The sequence below is a fragment of the Pseudopipra pipra genome, chromosome W, assembly GCF_036250125.1.
Source record: "Pseudopipra pipra isolate bDixPip1 chromosome W, bDixPip1.hap1, whole genome shotgun sequence".
NCBI lineage: Eukaryota > Metazoa > Chordata > Aves > Passeriformes > Pipridae > Pseudopipra > Pseudopipra pipra.
The window spans coordinates 3,437,609-3,456,186 of NC_087580.1; the positions used below are offsets into that span (position 1 = coordinate 3,437,609).

The window sequence follows — 18,578 nt, forward strand, 5'->3', positions numbered from 1 at the left end:
GAGCTGGGGGACCCCCGGAATGCTGGGGGGGGGGAGCAGAGAGGGAGCGCCGGGCCCCTTAAGCGGGGGTCCCGGAGAGGGGGAAGGCCTTGGAGTGTGGAGAGGAGGGGGGGCTTTGAGGCGGGGTGGGAGCCGAGAGCGCCAAGAGGTTTGCGAGGGTGGGAGGCGAGAGAGGAGGGCCGGCCGGCCCCGGGAGGCAGAGTGGGGAGAAGTGAGCCCTGGGACCCCCCTGGCAACACTAAAGGGGACCCCGGCGAGTGGGAACCCCCCGGAGCCGCGGGACCCCCGACGGCCCGGAGAAGGGGAAACCCCAATGCAGGCAGAAGTGCCATCAGGTCAGACAGGGGGGACCCCCCTAACCCCAGAGAGCAGAGAGGGGGAACTCCTGGGAGGGGATTTTGGGCTGAATGTTTGTGGTTTTGGGGTTTTTATGGGCACAGGATGCCTGGTGAGTTCTAGGGCTGGACTTGGGCAGGAGAAACACCCAAGGCAATGTGCTCACCCCTTGTTTCCCCCCCCCCATCAGGATTTCTGCTTCCCAAAGCTTGGGCGGATGGAGGAGGAGGCTGCAAGGAAGAGGAAGATGCTGCGGGCCCCCCAGGCAGGTGAGGAGGAAGTCAGTGCCCCTTTGGGTCGGTCTTTTGTCTTTTGTGGCCGTCCTGCCGGGGCCGGAGTTGGGGGGATGTCCTTGGGCTTCCCTGTGGGCCAGAGGCAAATCCCCTGCGTGTCCTTGTTGCTTCCTGCCCCAGGCCCCGAGGTGAGGCCGGAGAGCGCGGAGGACAAATCCCGGCGGCAGAGCCTGGTGGGAGAGGCCGTTTTGAAGGGCTCCCCGGCGCAGGAAGGCAGCGGGGAGGAAAAGGGCCGGAGATGCCCCCGCAGGAGGGGCTCCAAAGCCAGCCCAGGGGGCTGTGAGGAGGAAAGAGCCAGCGTGTGCCGGGAAGGCGGCCGGAGCTTGAGGCGGAGCTGCGAGCTGGTGGTCCCTGAGCAGCCTCCCAGCAGAGAGGAGCACTTCAGGTGCTTAGAATGTGGGAAGAGCTTCAGGACGAGCACCAACCTCCTGAGGCACCAGCACATCCACAGTGGGGAACGGCCCTACACATGTGGGGAGTGTGGAAAGAGCTTCAGTGACAGCGCCCACCTGCTCCGACACCAGGTGATCCACAGTGGGGAAAAGCCCTACACGTGTGGGAAATGTGGGAACAGCTTCAGCCAGAAGTCCTGCCTGATCCGCCACCAGCTCATCTGTAGAAGATATTGCAGAAACCTGGTTGGTAGAGAGAGGACACATTAAAGATTCTATACCGCTGGTCTCACGCTAAAGCAAGAAAACTATTAGAAGGTCACTGATTAGTGTGTTTGTGAAATTGCTTTGTCTAAGAAACTGCAAGGCTGCATTGTCTGCTGTGAAGCTGTATTGTTTAAGAAACTGCATACGTGATAGAAAAATTAGAGCAACAGGATGGGAAAGGTAGAGAAAGTAGCAAATAGTAAATAAAGTAACTATAGCCATGAGAAAGAGGCAGCATTTGCGCAAATATAACTTAGGTAATTAGGAGCCAATGATGAGCTTGTATTTGGAATATTAATGAGCCTAATTATTAACCTTTATAAGCATGGAGCTTACAGCAATAAAGTTGGATTAGTCATGATCAATACTGTGATCGTGTGATACTTTCCCGTCGTCCGCAACAAATGGTGACCTCCGACGTGATAATTTAAAGAAACGGGGGAATCCACGGTTGGGATGGCATAGTGTCGGAGCCTTAGCAGCGAAGGCTGGTCAAAAAGTCAAATTGAGGAGTGACTTGGACCTGGAACTGGTCAAAAAGTCGGCAGAATTTGCGACTTCGGACCCGGATCAAAAAGTGGGCAACTGCAACTTCGGATCCTTAAAGCGTCACTTGGGACGAGTTCCACCGTACGTGCTGCCGGACCCTGGAGGCTGCAAGAGCGCGCTAAAAATAGGTAAAAAATGGAAAGGGAAGCAGCATATAGTTTATTTTCTGAATTTTTGCAGAAAAAGGGTATTAAAGATATAGATTTAAAAAAGGAATTACCAGGATTGCTTGCTTTTGGGTATGCAAAAGGGTGTTTTATCAACCCGCATACCGTGCATTCTTTAGAAGAGTGGCGAAAGTTTGGAAATAAAATATGTGAGGCCATTCTAGAAGAGGATAAAGTTGCAAAAAAGCTGGGAAAGTTTTGGAAAGTTGTGAATGATACATTGTTACAACATGAGGCAGAGAAACGAGCTGCTGAGCAAGCTCGAGGTATGCAGCAACACAACAGAGACTGGTTCTCTATTTCCCCGACTCCCCCTGCATTTCAATCAGTTATGCTCCCAGCACAGCCGTCTGCCCCCCCTCCTAATGAAAATACGGCTCCCCCTTCTGCAACCCCTCCTGACCCTCCTGCCCCTGCAGAACCTTTAAGCAATAACGCTGATCCATTGCTGGAGCCACCAGCACCCCCTCCTCCTGCTTTAGATGCTGTGATGCCTGTCCCTGGGGCAAGCACTGACCCGGCGGGGGCCATAGCCAAGGAGAGGAGAGATACATGGGCAGCGATTGCTAAACATTGCCTGTCAGAAGAATTGCAGGGGGCAGAGGGCATGGCATTTTCAGTTATTTATAATCAAATGCCAGGGGGAGGGCTAAATGCCACTATAACTCCATTAGATTGGAAACTTTTGGCACAACTGCGGAGCACTGTAAGTGAATTTGGTTTGCATGGAGAACCTGTTAAACAAATGTTAGATTATTTCTGGGCCACTCAACTTTTACTACCCTCAGATCTCCGTTCCATTTCGAGAATGATACTTACAGAACATCAGCAGCTTTTGTTTAATGCTTATTGGCAAGCATATGTTAATGAAAGTGTTGCTGTGATCAGGCAACCGGGGGATCCTTTACACGGCGTTACAGCAGACGAACTAATGGGAACAGGTCCATATTCACGAACCGAAGCACAAGTACACATTGGGGCAGATAAAATTAGAGAGGCCATGGACCTTGTAAGGAAAGCATTAAATAGGGTCAAGGAGCCAGGGGGAGTGCCATTATATATGAGCTTAAAACAGGGAAGGAATGAATCTTTTGGTGAATATGTTGACAAGTTAACAGCTGCTATCACAAAAGCTGGGGTCCCAGATTATATGAAGGGAACCATGCTAAAGCAGTGTGTTTTGCAAAATGCTAACTCAATGGTTAAACAAGTAATAAATACATTGGGTCCTTATTGGACTATAGAAGAATTATTAGACAAAGTATTGCAAATACCAACAGGAGAGAATGCATTTTTAGTCAATGCTATTCAGGATTTTACTAAAGGGCTTAAAGAACAGACTCAGGACTTAGTTAAGGAGCTTAAAGAACAGGCTCAAAATTCCCAAATTCAAGTGTTAGCAGCTCTTGCACCCCTCCAGGGAAAGGCTAATAACTCCACAGATGGAAAAACTCGATCAAAGTGTTATCGATGCGGAGCTACTGGACACTTCAGAAGGGAGTGCCGAGCAACAGGAATTTGGTGCCAGCAGTGTCAGAACTCCACCCACAACACTTCTGTTTGTCGGAGCCGTTCGGGAAACTCACGGCGGAGCGCGAGATACAGCAGTGGCCGCGCCAAGACACAAATCGTCGCTGCAGCACAGATAACCCCAGCCAGCAACTTTTCACCGAACAATCCATTCCACGGACAGGAGAACAGCTGCAACCTGCAGCAACCACAGCCTCAGCCAATGCTTTCGGATTACAACCTGCCACAGCCGGTAGCCTCGGATTGGATTTGGCAACAGCAGTAGAAGTTACTTTGTTATCCACCCAACCTCAAAAGATTCCCACCGGGATTTATGGACCTTTAATAATAAACAAACAAGTGTTTGGTGCATTGCTGATAGGCAGATCGTCGGCTAGCCTTGCTGGATTATTTGTGCTGCCTGGATTAATTGATGCTGACTACACTGGACAGATAATGGTTATGGCATATACTATTTTTCCACCTTTAAGGATTCCTAAAGGACAACGTATTGCTCAATTAATACCCTTGCCACAGTTAGCAAAACCTTTAACCAACGACCGACAACTGATGCAACGTGGAGATCATGGATTTGGTTCTACAAGGGGACTTACCTTACTGACACTGGATTTAAGTGAGAGGCCAAAACATAAAGTTACAATTATATGGAAAGATCAAACAAAAACACTGGATGCTTTACTAGATTCAGGAGCTGATTCCAGTATAATAGCTCCTCATTGTTGGCCTAGACACTGGCCTCTGCAACCTGCTACTACAACTGTGACTGGCATTGGGGGTGCCTCAATTGCTATGCGGACTCCTACTGTGAACATCGAGGTGGAAGGTCGTGTGGCCAGTGCTGTCCTGTCTGTTGTGCAGCTTCCACCAACAGTACAATGCTTAATCGGGAGAGATGTTTTGACACAAATTGGGATGAAACTCTCCAATGATTACCCTTTGGGGGAATAGCCATTGCTTGGTCTTTCCCAATTCCTGTTACTTGGATTGTTGATACTCCAGTATGGGTTAAGCAATGGCCTTTAAAACGGGAAAGCTTGGAAGCTGCTCATGAATTAGTACAAGAACAAATTGATCAAGGACACTTAAAACTTTCTACTAGTCCCTGGAATACACCTATATTTGTAATAAAGAAAAAGTCTGGAAAATATCGATTATTGCATGATCTAAGAGCAGTTAACTCACAAATGGAAGCCATGGGGGCTTTACAGCCTGGACTACCAAATCCTGCAATGCTTCCCATGGATTGGTCCTTACTGATTGTAGACTTAAAGGATTGTTTCTTTACAATTCAATTGCACCCTCGGGATACTAAACGTTTTGCTTTTACATTACCTGCTATTAACAGAGAAAGACCTGACCAACGATTTGAATGGACAGTATTACCACAAGGGATGAGGAACAGTCCAACTTTGTGTCAACTATATGTGGATACTGCCTTACAAGCCTTGCGAAGAAGATGGCCTGACTGCATAATCTATCACTATATGGATGATATATTGTTTTGCCAGCCTGAGGAGTTTGTACCCGAACAAATACAAATAATTCGCAGACATTTGGAACAATATAAGTTAATAATAGCAGATGAAAAAATTCAAACGACAGAACCATGGAGATATTTGGGGTGGACTATCTCTCGACATGCTGTTATCCCACAGAAATTGGTATTTCAATCAAAATTGCGCACTGTGAATGATGCACAAAAACTTCTTGGGGATTTACAGTGGTTACGCCCTGTTGTGGGAATCCCTGCTGACCTTTTAGCTGAATTGCGACCCCTATTAAAAGGAACAGACCCAACAACCAAAATTACTGTCACAAAGCACCAACAACTCATACTCCAACAAATTTTAGATTGTGTCACTCAGGGCCGTGTTCGGAGAAGACAATGGGAATTACCTTTAGAACTTACCTTTTGGGCTGACAAACGATACATTTTGGGTGCTATTACACAATCACAAACAGAAACGGGGGAGGATATAGGGGTTTTAGAATGGTTATCAACTAGCATACAACAGCCTAAAACACTTTTACAAAAAATTGAAATGTTGGCAGCCCTGATAAAAAAGGGTCGAGAGCGTGTGTTACAAATTGATGCTCAAGAGCCTGCACGTATACGATTACCAATGCAGAAAAATGATCTTGATTGGTACCTATGTACTAATGAGGGTCTTCAAGAAGCATTATTAGGACTGACATGTCCCATAATTACCAGTAGACTGCACAATGTCCCTACAGCATGGATTGGTTCTTGGCAATGGATACTGAAACCTAAAAAACAGGAACAACCAATTCCACATGCACGAACAGTTTACACAGACGCTGGCCAAAAATCTCACACTGCTGCCCTAACCTGGTTAGAGAAAGGAGAATGGAAGCATGAAATTTTAACAGGAGAACCTACAGATTCATTACAAACTTTAGAGTTGTTAGCAGTGGTCAGAGCACTGGCTAGCATGGATAGACCCCTTAATATTGTTACTGACTCATTCTATGTAGCAGGAGTAGTTAATCGGATAGAAGGGGCCCTAACTAAAGAAGTCCCGAATAAGAGGCTCTTTCAGTTATTTTGTCAATTATGGTTGGCAGTAACAAACAGAGATCATGACTCTGATGAAATAAGGCATGTTGTTTTACAAAACAGAGCAGCCATAGATTTTCTATTGCTGGCTCAGGGGCATGGATGTGAAGAATTTGAAGGCATGTGTTGTATGAATCTCTCTGATCACTCTCAGTCCATCTACCAGAAACTCAGAGAAATGCAAAGTCACCTGAATGACTTTGAAGTTCAAAAAGATCCCATTAGGGGATGGCTAGCAAAATTAGGTTTAGGACCATGGCTTGCGGAGATCACTAAACAAGCAATTTCGCTTTTACTAATACTGCTGGCTGCTTTATGCATTGTTCCTTGTGCTTTTAAATGCATTCAAAGCATGCTAACAAAGGCAATGAGTGACGTGTTTTTAACATTGTCTAAACAGAGCGGGGGAAGTGTAGAAGATATTGCAGAAACCTGGTTGGTAGAGAGAGGACACATTAAAGATTCTATACCGCTGGTCTCACGCTAAAGCAAGAAAACTATTAGAAGGTCACTGATCAGTGTGTTTGTGAAACTGCTTTGTCTAAGAAACTGCAAGGCTGCATTGTCTGCTGTGAAGCTGTATTGTTTAAGAAACTGCATACGTGATAGAAAAATTAGAGCAACAGGATGGGAAAGGTAGAGAAAGTAGCAAATAGTAAATAAAGTAACTATAGCCATGAGAAAGAGGCAGCATTTGCGCAAATATAACTTAGGTAATTAGGAGCCAATGATGAGCTTGTATTTGGAATATTAATGAGCCTAATTATTAACCTTTATAAGCATGGAGCTTACAGCAATAAAGTTGGATTAGTCATGATCAATACTGTGATCGTGTGATACTTTCCCGTCGTCCGCAACATCCCCATCCTGGTCCCTCGTGTTCCCACTCCATTCCTGATGTTCCCATTCCCAGTGTTCCCATTCCCAGTGTCCCCATCCTGGTCCCTCGTGTTCCCATCCCATTCCTGGTGTTCCCATTCCCAGTGTTCCCATTCCCATTTCTGGTGTTCCCATCCTGGTCCCTCATGTTCCCATTCCATTCCTGGTGTTCCCATTCCCGGTGTTCCCATCCCATTCCCAGTGTCCCCATCCTGGTCCCTCGTGTTCCCATCCCATTCCTGGTGTTCCCATCCCATTCCTGGTGTTCCCATTCCCATTCCCATTCCCAGTGTCCCCATCCTGGTCCCTCATGTTCCCATCCCATTTCTGGTGTTCCCATTCCCAGTGTTCCCATTCCCAGTGTTCCCATTCCCGGTGTTCCCATCCCATTCCCAGTGTCCCCATCCTGGTCCCTCATGTTCCCACTCCATTCCTGGTGTTCCCATTCCCGGTGTTCCCATTCCCATTCCCAGTGTGACCATCCCATTCCTGATGTCCCCATTCCCAGTCCCTGGTGTCTCCAACCTGCTGCCAATGTCCCCGTTCCCATTCCTGGTGTCCCCATTCCCAGTTCCTGCTGTCCCCAACCTGCTCCCAATGTCTCCATTGCTATTCCTGGCGTCTCCAACCCATTCCTGATGTCCCCAGCCTGCTCCAGTGTCCCCAACCTTCCCCTGGTCTTCCCATCCTGCTCCTGGTGTCCCCATCCCTTTCCCCATTGTCTCACAGTGTCCCCATTCCCATTCCTGGTAACTCCAACCTGCTCCCAATGTCCCCATTCCCATTCCTGGAGTTCCCATTCCCATTCCTGCTGTCCCTAACCTGCTCCCAGTGTCCCCATCCAAGCCCCCCTGTCCCCATTCCTATTCCTGGTTCCCACAGAGGAACTGCCGGATGCCGGAGGAGGGAGCCAGGATTTATTGCCCAAAGCAGGAGATTTTCACACCCAAATTAAAGCCTCAGGAATAATTGTGGTCCTGGGTTCCACACGGGAAAAAGCAGGAAGTTGATCCATCGGGAAGAGCCGCAGGGGGGCCGGGGTGGGTGGGAGCAGCAGGATGAGCTCTGCCAGCAGCTCCTGCCTTTCCACAGGGAGAGGGAAGGGGCGGATCCAGCTCCGGGATCGCTCAGGCTGTGATTCCTGCTGGGATGAGAGCAGGGAAAGGAGTCACCATGTCCCTGTTCCCATCCCAGGGGATGGAGCCGGCTGTGGAGCCAAGGGAAAGTAGGAACTGCGCTGGATTCCCTCCTGATCCTGCTCCGTCCATCCCACCCCAATCCCACTCCATCCATCCCACGCCAATCCCACTCCAGAATCCAGCCCTGATCCCAGTCCACAATTCCACCTGATCCCACTCTGGAATCCTGCCCTGAGCTGGAATCCCCTTCCAATCCCGCTCCAGCCATTAGGCCCCCATTCCCCTCTGGAATCCCGGCATCCGTCCTGGGATCCCTGCCCAGAGGATCTGGATCCACACACGCTGCTGGGACTCACTGGTGGGCGCGGGGTCGTATCCATTCCCCTCCCTCTTCCCTATGGAAAGAAAGTGGGATCAGCACCCGTGGCACAGGATCCCCGGAATGCTGCCGGGCGGATCCGTGCCCCTTCCCGACCCCCATCCCGGGAGTTACCGGATCGGAGCTTCCAGACACCGAGTCCCACGAGGCCGATGATGATGATGATGGCAGCGATGACGGACACAGTGCCCTAGTTAGAACAGCTGGGACAGATTCCTCACTGGATGGGTGATGAAAACTGTGTATTCTGTGGCCTTCCATGCCATTTTCCCCGGAACTGTTGTCAGGAGAGGCCTGCGAGGTGGGGGGGATGTCCTGAGCACCCTCATACCTTTTTATGGACTGAGCATCCTCATATCCTTTTTTGGACTGAGCATCCTCATAGCCTTTTATGGAATTCCCCGCTCTGAGGGAAGAACGAAGCATCCTTTTATGGAATTCCCTGCTCTGAGGGGAGGACTGGGCATTCCTGCCTGAACTGGAGACTATATAAACCTGGAGTTTCGGAACCTTTTTACCACTCGTGGGATCCAGAGGAGGACTGCAGCTCACCGCTCTCAATTAGCCTGAGACCACCACCCTCAACTGGACTGCAATCCCCACTTTTGACCAGACTGCAACAGCTCTCCCACCAGCAGGTATTTTCCTCTCCCTTTCCTTTGGACTCGGGGGGGGCCCAAGGAACAGCACTTTGTTCATGGCCCAGGGTGCTGGGTTCTACATTTGGTTTTTGTGGATTAAAACCAATTGCTTGTCTGTATAATCAGACTTATTGGGCAAGGGGGGCCCAAGAGGGCTCAAGGGGGGCCCAAGGGGGCTGGGCCAGGGGGGGAAGGGCTGCAGGGGGCGGATCCCGGAGGAGGAAACCCGCCAAAAGCGGCGGCCCAGCCGAGGGAGGAGCCGAGCGGGAGCACAAAGAAGAGCAGCCAAAAGGTCCTGGCGGTCGCTCGGCAATGGCGGGGGGGCGAGAGCGGTTTGGGGGCCCCCCGTGAGAGCCGGGGGGGAACCCCGGTAGCTGCGGAGTGGGGAGAGCGGAGAGGGGCGATCCCAGAGCTGGGGGACCCCCGGAATGCTGGAGGGGGGGGGAGCAGAGAGGGAGCGCCGGGCCCGTTAAGCGGGGGTCCCGGAGAGGGGGAAGGCCTTGGAGTGTGGAGAGGAGGGGGGGCCTTGAGGCGGGGTGGGAGCCGAGAGCGCCAAGAGGTTTGCGAGGGTGGGAGGCGAGAGAGGAGGGCCGGCCGGCCCCGGGAGGCAGAGTGGGGAGAAGTGAGCCCTGGGACCCCCCTGGCAACACTAATGGGGACCCCGGAGAGTGGGAACCCCCCGGAGCCGCGGAACTTCTGGCAGCCCAGAGAAGGGGGACCCCCAATACAGGCAGAAGTGCCATCAGGCCAGACAGGGGGGACACCCCTAACCCCAGAGAGCAGAGAGAGGGAACTCCTGGGAGGGGATTTTGGGCTGAATGTTGGTGTTTTGGGGGTTTTTATGGACACAAGATGCCCGGTGAGTCCTAGAGCTGGACTTGGGCAGGAGGAACTCCCAAGGCAATGCGCTCACCCCTTGTTTTTCTCCCCAGCAGGATTTCTGCTTCCCAAAGCTTGGGTGGATAGAGGAAGAGGCTGCAGGGAAGAGGAAGATGCCGCGGGCTGCCCAGGCAGGTGAGGAGGAAGTCAGTGCCCCTTTGGGTCGGTCTTTTGTCTTTTGTGGCCGTCCTGCTGGGGCCGGAGTTGGGGGGATGTCCTTGGGCTTCCCTGTGGGCCGGAGGCAAATCCCCTGCCTGTGCTTGTTGCTTCCTGCCCCAGGCCCCGAGGTGAGGCCGGAGAGCGCGGAGGACAAATCCCGGCGGCAGAGCCTGGTGGGAGAGGCCGTTTTGAAGGGCTCCCCGGCGCAGGAAGGCAGCGGGGAGGAAAAGGGCCGGAGATGCTCCCGCAGGAGGGGCTGCAAAGCCAGCCCAGGGGGCTGTGAGGAGAAAAGAGCCAGCGTGTGCCGGGAAGGCGGCCGGAGCTTGAGGCGGAGCTGCGAGCTGGTGGTCCCTGAGCAGCCTCCCAGCAGGGAGAAACCCTTCAGGTGTTTGGAATGTAGGAAGAGCTTCAGCAGGAGCACCCATCTCCTCAGCCACCAGAACATCCACAGTGGGGAACGGCCCTACAAATGTGGGGAGTGTGGGAAAAGCTTCAGGCATAGCTCCACCCTCCGCAACCACCGTCGCATCCACACTGGGGAACGGCCCTACACGTGTGGGGAGTGTGGGAAGAACTTCAATCAGAGCTCCCACCTGCTCCAACACCAGATGATCCACAGTGGGGAAAGGCCCTACATGTGTGAGGAATGTGGGAAGAGCTTCAATCAGAGCTCCCACCTGCTCCGACACCAGATCCTCCACAGTGGGGAAAGGCCCTACACGTGTGCGGAGTGTGGGAAGAGCTTCACTCGGATCTCCCACCTGCTCCGACACCAGATGATCCACAGTGGGGAAGGCCCTACACGTGTGCAGAGTGTGGGAAGAGCTTCAGGGACAGCTCCAGCCTTTGCAAACACCGTTGCATCCACACCAGGGAATGGCCCTACAAGTGCTTGGAATGGGGGAAGAGCTTCAGCACAAGCACCAAGCTGCTCAGCCACCAGCACATCCACACTGGGGAACAGCCCGACACGTGTAGGGAATGTGGGACAGCTCCACCCTCTACACCCACCGTCGCCTCCACATCAGGGAGAGGCCCTTCCACTGTGGGGAGTGTGGGAAGAGCTTCACGCAGAGCTCTTCCTTGACCTCCCACCAACGGACCCACCGGTAAGAGAAGCCCCGAGTGCCCCGACTGCGGGAAGAGCTTCGGCCGCTGCTCCAACTCCATCAGCCATGGGAGGACCCGCGTTGGATGATCCACAGGGACCCCCGTTGGGCACAGACCTGGTGTGCTGGTTTTAAGGTAAACCAGCAGGAGAAATGACAGTGGTGACACCTGGAATGGGATGGAACACCTGGAAAGGGAATGAGAATGCCTGGAATGGGAATGGGGGCATTAAGAATGGGATGGGGACAATAGCAATGGGATGGGAACACCAGGAATGGAAATGGGAAGACCTGGAATGGGAATGGGGACATTGGGAGCAGACTGGGGACACTAGGAATGGGAATGGGGGCAGCAGGAATGGGAGTGGGGACACGTGGAATGGGGAGGGAACACCTGGAATGGGAATGGGAACCCCTGGAATGGAAATGGGGACACCAGGAATGGAAATGGGAACACCTGGAATTGAAATGGAGACACCTGGAATGGGAACACCTGGAATGGGAATGGAGACACCTGGAATGGAAATGGGGACACCAGGAATGGGAATGGGAACACCTGGAATTGAAATGGAGACACCTGGAATGGGAACACCTGGAATGGAAATGGGGACACCTGGAATGGGAACACTTGGAATGGAAATGGGGACACCTGGAATCGGAACACCTGGAATGGGAATGGAGACACCTGGAATGGGAACACCTGGAATGGGAATGGGGACATCAGGAATGGGAATAGGGTCACCTGGGCTGGGAATGGGAACATTGGGAATAGGAACATTGGGAGCAGGTTGGGGACACCAGGAATGGGAATGGGAACATCTGGGATTGGAATGGGGACACCTGGAATTGGAATAGGGAAAACAGAGGTGGGATGGGAACACATGGAATGGGAATGGGGACAATAGGAATGGGAATGGAGACACCTGGAATGGGAATGGGAACACCTGGAATGGGAATGGGGAAAACGGAAGTGGGATGGGAACACCAGGAATGGGAGGAGGGACAATAGGAATAGGAATGGGGACACCTAGAATGGGATGGAACACCTGGAAAGGAAATTGGTTCACGTGGAATGGGAATGGGAACACCTGGAATGGGAATGGGAACTCCTGGAATGGGAATGGGAACAACTAGAATGGGAATGGGAACAACTAGAATGGGATGGGAACACCTGGAACAGGAATGCAAACCCGTGGAATGGGAATGGGAACACCCGGGCCCGGGCTGTGTCCCTGGTGAAACAGGAGGCCAGGCCCAAAAGAGTTCACTAAGAAATTTGGGCCTGCTAACAAGCTCCCAACAGCCAAGACCATCTGTGCTCGTTCTGTTCTACTGACTGGAGCAAAGCTTCAGAGAATAGTACAGGAACATGTCCTAGGCCTAGAGGGGATAAATTAGAGAGACAGCAGGATGAGGGAGACATTGGAATAGGAGGAATAGGCCGGGAGCCAGGGCTTTTTCCAAGCTTCAGGGAGCGGGTCAAGAACAATGGAAGAGAAGGAAGGTCAAGCTGAGGAAGATGAGTTGAAGCCCCCAGAGCCATGGAGGAAGAGTGGAAGTCCCCTCAGGATTGAGGGCCAAGAGAAGCACCGCCCCAAGCCCCGCCTGAGCTCCACCTATACTCCGCCTGTTATTAATATGCAGAGATAGATGTTGGAATCACTTGAATATGCATTTAATCACAGCTGAAGATTGTATAAAAATGCTGATTTTGTGTGAAGCCTTGGAGCAAGTTTGTCCAGCGTGAGCTGGCTTGCTCCCAACGTTGAATAAACAAATACCTTGCTGCTTAAAGATAAAGAGTCTCTGAGCAGTTTCTCGGACCGATTTTTCGGATTCACCAAGAAGGCCAAAAATGTCCTCTCCTGAGCCCAAATGACTCAGATGAATTCATTTGGCCACATGCAGTGGCTGTTGCACTTGCCCCTTGTCTGTAAGAAAGGAGTCTTAGTCAGCCCCTGCACCATCTGTGTGGAAATGTTGTCCCCAGCACTCTCCAGGATCCCCCTGGGTTGCTCTGTGCCCAGCCCTGCTGCCCTCCCAGCAGAGTGTGGGGTGGCAATCCCTGTGTTCTTGGAGCCCTGGGAGCACGAGGCTTCCTCCAAGGCAAGGCTCTGTGCAGCCCAGCCTGCCCTTTGCCCAGAGCTCCTGGCCAGCTCCTGCCCTTCCTTCCTGCCTTCCTGAGGAGCTGTTGCCATCCAGGGCTGCCCTCCCAGCACTCAGCTGTCCCCCCAGGGCTGGGCAGTGTCTGGGGGGAGCCTGATCCTGCCTGCCCAGCAGAGATGAGAGAGCTGGGGAGGGGACAGGAGAGGCAGCACAGTCAGGGCAGGGCTGCCTTGAGTCAATCCTCTGCTGCTTTACAATCTACTGCAAATTCTTTGGATTTTTTTGGGGAACTTTGGTCAACTGAGCCAGGAGCCCGTCCCAGCTCAGCAGCACAGACACAGCCCCAGGCACTGAATGATCCTTGGGGGTTGGGGTTGAATCCCTGAACATCAGACAAAGAGCAAGTTAAAGAAACCTCTGAAGAATTCCAAGTCAAATCCAAGTCCACAGTTTCTCCTGGCGTTAATGGGTCCCACTGAGGGCCAGCACTCAGAAATTGTCCCCTGCTTCCAGTCATTGCCGAAAACTGAGGCAGTGATGACAGGTGGGGACAAGCAAAGTCCTGGGGTCTGTGATGCTGAATAAATCTGGCTTTGTTTTGTTCTTGCAAAGGGCCAAGGCCTGACCCCCAGCCCTGGGAAGGGAGATCCTGTGCCTGCCTCATTCCTCAGGGCTCTTGCTGGGGCTCTGGGATGTGGGGATGTGCAATGGCAAAGGCAGGAGCATGGGGCAGCACCTCTGTCTCAGTTGAGTGAGACTGAAGTGTTTTGCTAAGGGGGATGAGTTATGAGGAAAACCAAACTCCTCCCTCTAAGCAATTGTAAACCTGAAATTAAGAGATTCCAGTTGAGGCAGTATGGAAAAAGGAAAAATAACAGCTCTTTCTTAAAGGATATCTGTGTATTGGCAGAAGAACAAAAAGGGGAAAAAGTGGAAAAGGAGAAAAAGGGGCTCTTCCCACGAAACTCCCGCTGTCTGTGGCTGGCTGTGGCCGGGAATTCCCCCTTTTGGCCGATGAACACACGCCACTGCCAACACGGGAGCGGAGGAGGGAAAGGGCGACCTCCTCCCCAAAAGGTTCCTCTGGAGGGGGGTCAAACCTCTCCCGTGAAGTCCAAGCAGGTCCGGGCTGGGGGCAGAACAGGGCGCAGGAAACAAAGGCAAACGGGAACCAGCAAACAGCCAGATGAGCAGGCCGAGAACAAAAGGACCTCGGAGCCTCTCCAACGCACCCCTTGCCTGAGTTAAGGCCAAAGTGAAGGGCCTTGCCCTTTGCCCAGGAGAAAGCAAAAAACTCCACCCCCCCAGAGCCTTCTGAGGGCTCCCAACCTGCAATGTGGGCTGGGCCAGTTCTTTTGTGGGTGTGAGTCACCCAAGGCAAAGCCCCCTCCCCCACTGAACATCTTTCTTTTCCAGTGGGGCAGGGGAAAGAAAAATTCCTGCTTGGTTTTTAGAAGAAGTAAAGCTGTGACAGGGATCCCCTCCCCCCTGCCCTCACTGCCCCCCAATAACAGGGACTGGGGAGAACTGGGAAGCTTTCCTGGGAACACTGGGAGCAGCCGGTTGGGGTCAGAATAAAAACAGGGCTGAGGAGGACAAACAAACTCCCAAACTGAGTGTTGGGATGGACTGGGGGGTCCCGGCTGGGCCCCAGGCCACGGGGAGGGGCTGCGGCCGCCGGCGGCTCAGGAGCTCTGTGGGGAGAGAAAAGGGGGTGAGAGTGGGGTGGGAGGACAGGGGGGACACTGGGATTAACGGAGACCTGGACTGGAGCCAGCGGGACCAGAACTGGGGCAACAGGGATCATACTGGGAGCATGCTGGGGGCAACTGGGATATACTGGGAGTGTCTGGGAGTGAGTGGAACCATAGGGGGGTGAATGGGAGTAACTGGAACCACGCTGGGGGCAACTGGGATCATACTGGAAGCAGCTAGGCCCCTGCTGGGATCATGCTGGGATCATGCTGGGAATGACTGCAAAGGGTCCCCGTGGGAGAGGCCCTGGGGGTGCTGGTGGACAGAGGCTGAACCTGAGCCAGCGGGTGCCCGGGTGGGCAAGAAGGCCAAGGGCAGGCTGGCCTGGATCAGAAAGAGTGTGGCAGCAGGAGCAGGGCAGTGATTCTTCTGCTGGACTGGGCACTGGTCTTAAAGAGAGTATCAAAACAGGCAAATATTTCCCCATCTGTGGAAATATGAACAGGCTCAGATACAATATCCACATGAACACATCAAAGAACATGGTGATCAGGGAGTTTCTATATCCAAATAGAAAAATGCTTAAAATGAAATTGTGATTCTGACTTCTCTCTCTGCCCCATGTTGGGCACCAAAGATGTGCTGGTTTAAAGGTAAACCAGCAGGGGAAATGAACTCAACTCAAAAGAGAGATTATAAATCAGAATAACAGTTTAATAAAATAATACAATAAGCACGATTATAAAGACAAAAAATTAGTTTTACCCACAAAACACAAATATATAACCCAGCAGCCTGGGGCATGAGCAGAGTGGTGTTCTTTGGTCCCCCTGAGTCCAAAGTAAAGGCAAAGGGGAAAAAAACCCTGTTGGTGAGAGTGGTGGTGCAGTCTGGTCAAGAGTGGTTGTCCTAGTTAGAACAGCTGGGACCGATTCCTCACTGGATGGGTGTAGCCCAAAACTGTGGATTCTATGGCCTTCCATGCCATTTTCCCAGGAACTGTTGTCGGGGGGGGGAAGGTCTGTGAGGTGGGGGGGATGTTCCTGTCCTCATATACTTTTATGGAATTCCCCGCTCTGAGGGGAGGACTGAGCATCCTTTTATGGAATTGCCCGCTCTGAGGGGAGGACTGGGCATTCCTGCCTGAACTGGAGAATATATAAACCTGGAGTTTTGGAACCTTTTTACCACTCGTGGGATCCAGAGGAGGACTGCAGCTCACCGCTCTCAACCAGCCTGAGACCACCCCCCTCAACTGGACTGCAATCCCCACTTTTGACCAGACTGCAACAGCTCTCCCACCAGCAGGTATTTTTCCCCTCTCCCTTTACTTTAGACTCGGGGGGGGCCCAAGGAACACCACTATGTTCATGGCCCAGGGTGCTGGGTTCTACATTTGGGTTTTGTGGATTCAAACCAATTGCTTGTCTGTATAATCAGACTTATTGGGCAAGGGGGGCCAAAGGGGGGCCCAAGGGGGGCCCAAGGGGGCTGGGGCAGGGGGGGAAGGGCTGCAGGGGGCGGATCCCAGAGGAGGAAACCCGCCAAAAGCGGCGGCCCAGCCGAGGGAGGAGCCGAGCGGGAGCACAAAGAAGAGCAGCCAAAAGGTCCTGGCGGTCGCTCGGCAATGGCGGGGGGGCGAGAGCAGTTTGGGGGCCCCCGTGAGAGCCGGGGGGGAACCCCGGTAGCTGAGGAGTGGGGAGAGCGGAGAGGGGTGATCCCGGAGCTGGGGGACCCCCGGAATGCTGGAGGGGGAGGGAACAGAGAGGGAGCACCGGGCCCCTTAAGCGGGGGTCCCAGAGAGGGGGAAGGCCTTGGAGTGTGGAGAGGAGGGGGGCCTTGAGGCGGGGTGGGAGCCGAGAGCGCCAAGAGGTTTGCGAGGGTGGGAGGCGAGAGAGGAGGGCCGGCCGGCCCCGGGAGGCAGAGTGGGGAGAAGTGAGCCCTGGGACCCCCCTGGCAACACTAAAGGGGACCCCGGCGAGTGGGAACCCCCCGGAGCCGCAAGACCCCCAGCAGCCCGGAGAAGGGGGACCCCCAATGCAGGCAGAAGTGCCATCAGGCCAGACAGGGGGGACCCCCAAATCCCAGAGAGCAGAGAGGAGGAATTCTGGGAGGGGATTTTGGGCTGAATGTTGGTGTTTTGGGGGTTTTTATGGGCACAAGTTGCCCGGTGAGTCCTAGAGCTGGACTTGGGCAGGAGGAACCCCCAAGGCAACGCGCTCACACCTTGTTTTTCCCCCCCATCAGGATTTCTGCTTCCCAAAGCTTGGGCGGATGGAGGAGGAGGCTGCGAGGAAGAGGAAGATGCCGCGGGCCCCCCAGGCAGGTGAGGAGGAAGTCAGTGCCCCTTTGGGTCGGTCTTTTGTCTTTTGTGGCCGTCCTGCCGGGGTCGGAGTTGGGGGGATGTCCTTGGGCTTCCCTGTGGGCCGGAGGCAAATCCCCTGCCTGTCCTTGTTGCTTCCTGCCCCAGGCCCCGAGGTGAGGACGGAGAGCGCGGAGGACAAATCCCGGCGGCAGAGCCTGGTGGGAGAGGCCGTTTTGAAGGGCTCCCCGGCGCAGGAAGGCAGCGGGGAGGAAAAGGGCCGGAGATGCCCCCGCAGGAGGGGCTGCAAAGCCAGCCCAGGGGGCTGTGAGGAGGAAAGAGCCAGCGTGTGCCGGGAAGGCGGCCGGAGCTTGAGGCGGAGCTGCGAGCTGGTGGTCCCTGAGCAGCCTCCCAGCAGGGAAAAGCCCTTCAGGTGTTTGGAATGTGGGAAGAGCTTCAGCAAGAGAACCAACCTCCAGAGGCACCAGCACATCCACAGTGGGGAACGGCCCTACATGTGTGGGGAGTGTGGAAAGAGCTTCAATCAGAGCTCCAACCTGCTCCAACACCAGATGATCCACAGTGGGGAAAGGCCCTACATGTGTGAGGAGTGTGGGAAGAGCTTCAGTGACCGCTCCACCCTGCGCACCCACCGTCGCACCCACAGTGGGGAACAGCCCTACACGTGTGGGGAGTGTGGGAAGAGCTTCAGTGACCGCTCCAACCTCCGCAACCACCGTCACATCCACAGTGGGGAACAGCCCTACACGTGTGCGGAGTGTGGGAAGAGCTTCAGGAAGAGCTCCACCCTCCACAATCATCGACGCATCCACAGTGGGGAACGGCCCTACACGTGTGGGGAGTGTGGGAAGAGCTTCAGTGACAGCTCCACCCTCCGCAACCACCGTCGCATCCACAGTGGGGAAAGGTCCTACACATGTGGGGAGTGTGGGAAGAGCTTCAGGCAGATCTCCAACCTGCTCCGACACCAGATGATCCACAGTGGGAAAGGCCCTACACGTGTGCGGAGTGTGGGAAGAGCTTCAGGGACAGCTCCAGCCTTTGCAAACACCGTTGCATCCACACCAGGGAATGGCCCTACAAGTGCTTGGAATGTGGGAAGAGCTTCAGCACAAGCACCAAGCTGCTCAGCCCCCAGCACATCCCCACTGGGGAAC

General features: G+C 53.4%; 2 protein-coding genes and 1 long non-coding RNA gene across 3 annotated transcripts in view; 2 read left to right on the forward strand and 1 right to left on the reverse strand.

Annotated features, from left to right (window-relative positions):
* The window catches only part of LOC135404434 (class I histocompatibility antigen, F10 alpha chain-like), a 214,735-nt gene that overhangs the window by 24,353 nt on the left and 171,804 nt on the right, over positions 1-18,578 (forward strand). The window lies entirely within an intron of this gene.
* LOC135404494 (uncharacterized) lies at positions 7,887-8,693 on the reverse strand. Its single transcript, XR_010425681.1, has 3 exons — positions 8,624-8,693; positions 8,487-8,525; positions 7,887-8,135 (listed from the first exon to the last, which is right to left on the reverse strand). It is a non-coding gene; the product is annotated as an uncharacterized LOC135404494 (long non-coding RNA).
* LOC135405100 (gastrula zinc finger protein XlCGF8.2DB-like) lies at positions 16,975-18,560 on the forward strand (the record flags this gene model as incomplete). Its single annotated transcript, XM_064639813.1, has 2 exons — positions 16,975-17,424; positions 17,569-18,560. Coding segments are annotated over exons 1-2 (1,044 nt in total), but the record flags the coding sequence as incomplete, so codon positions are not given.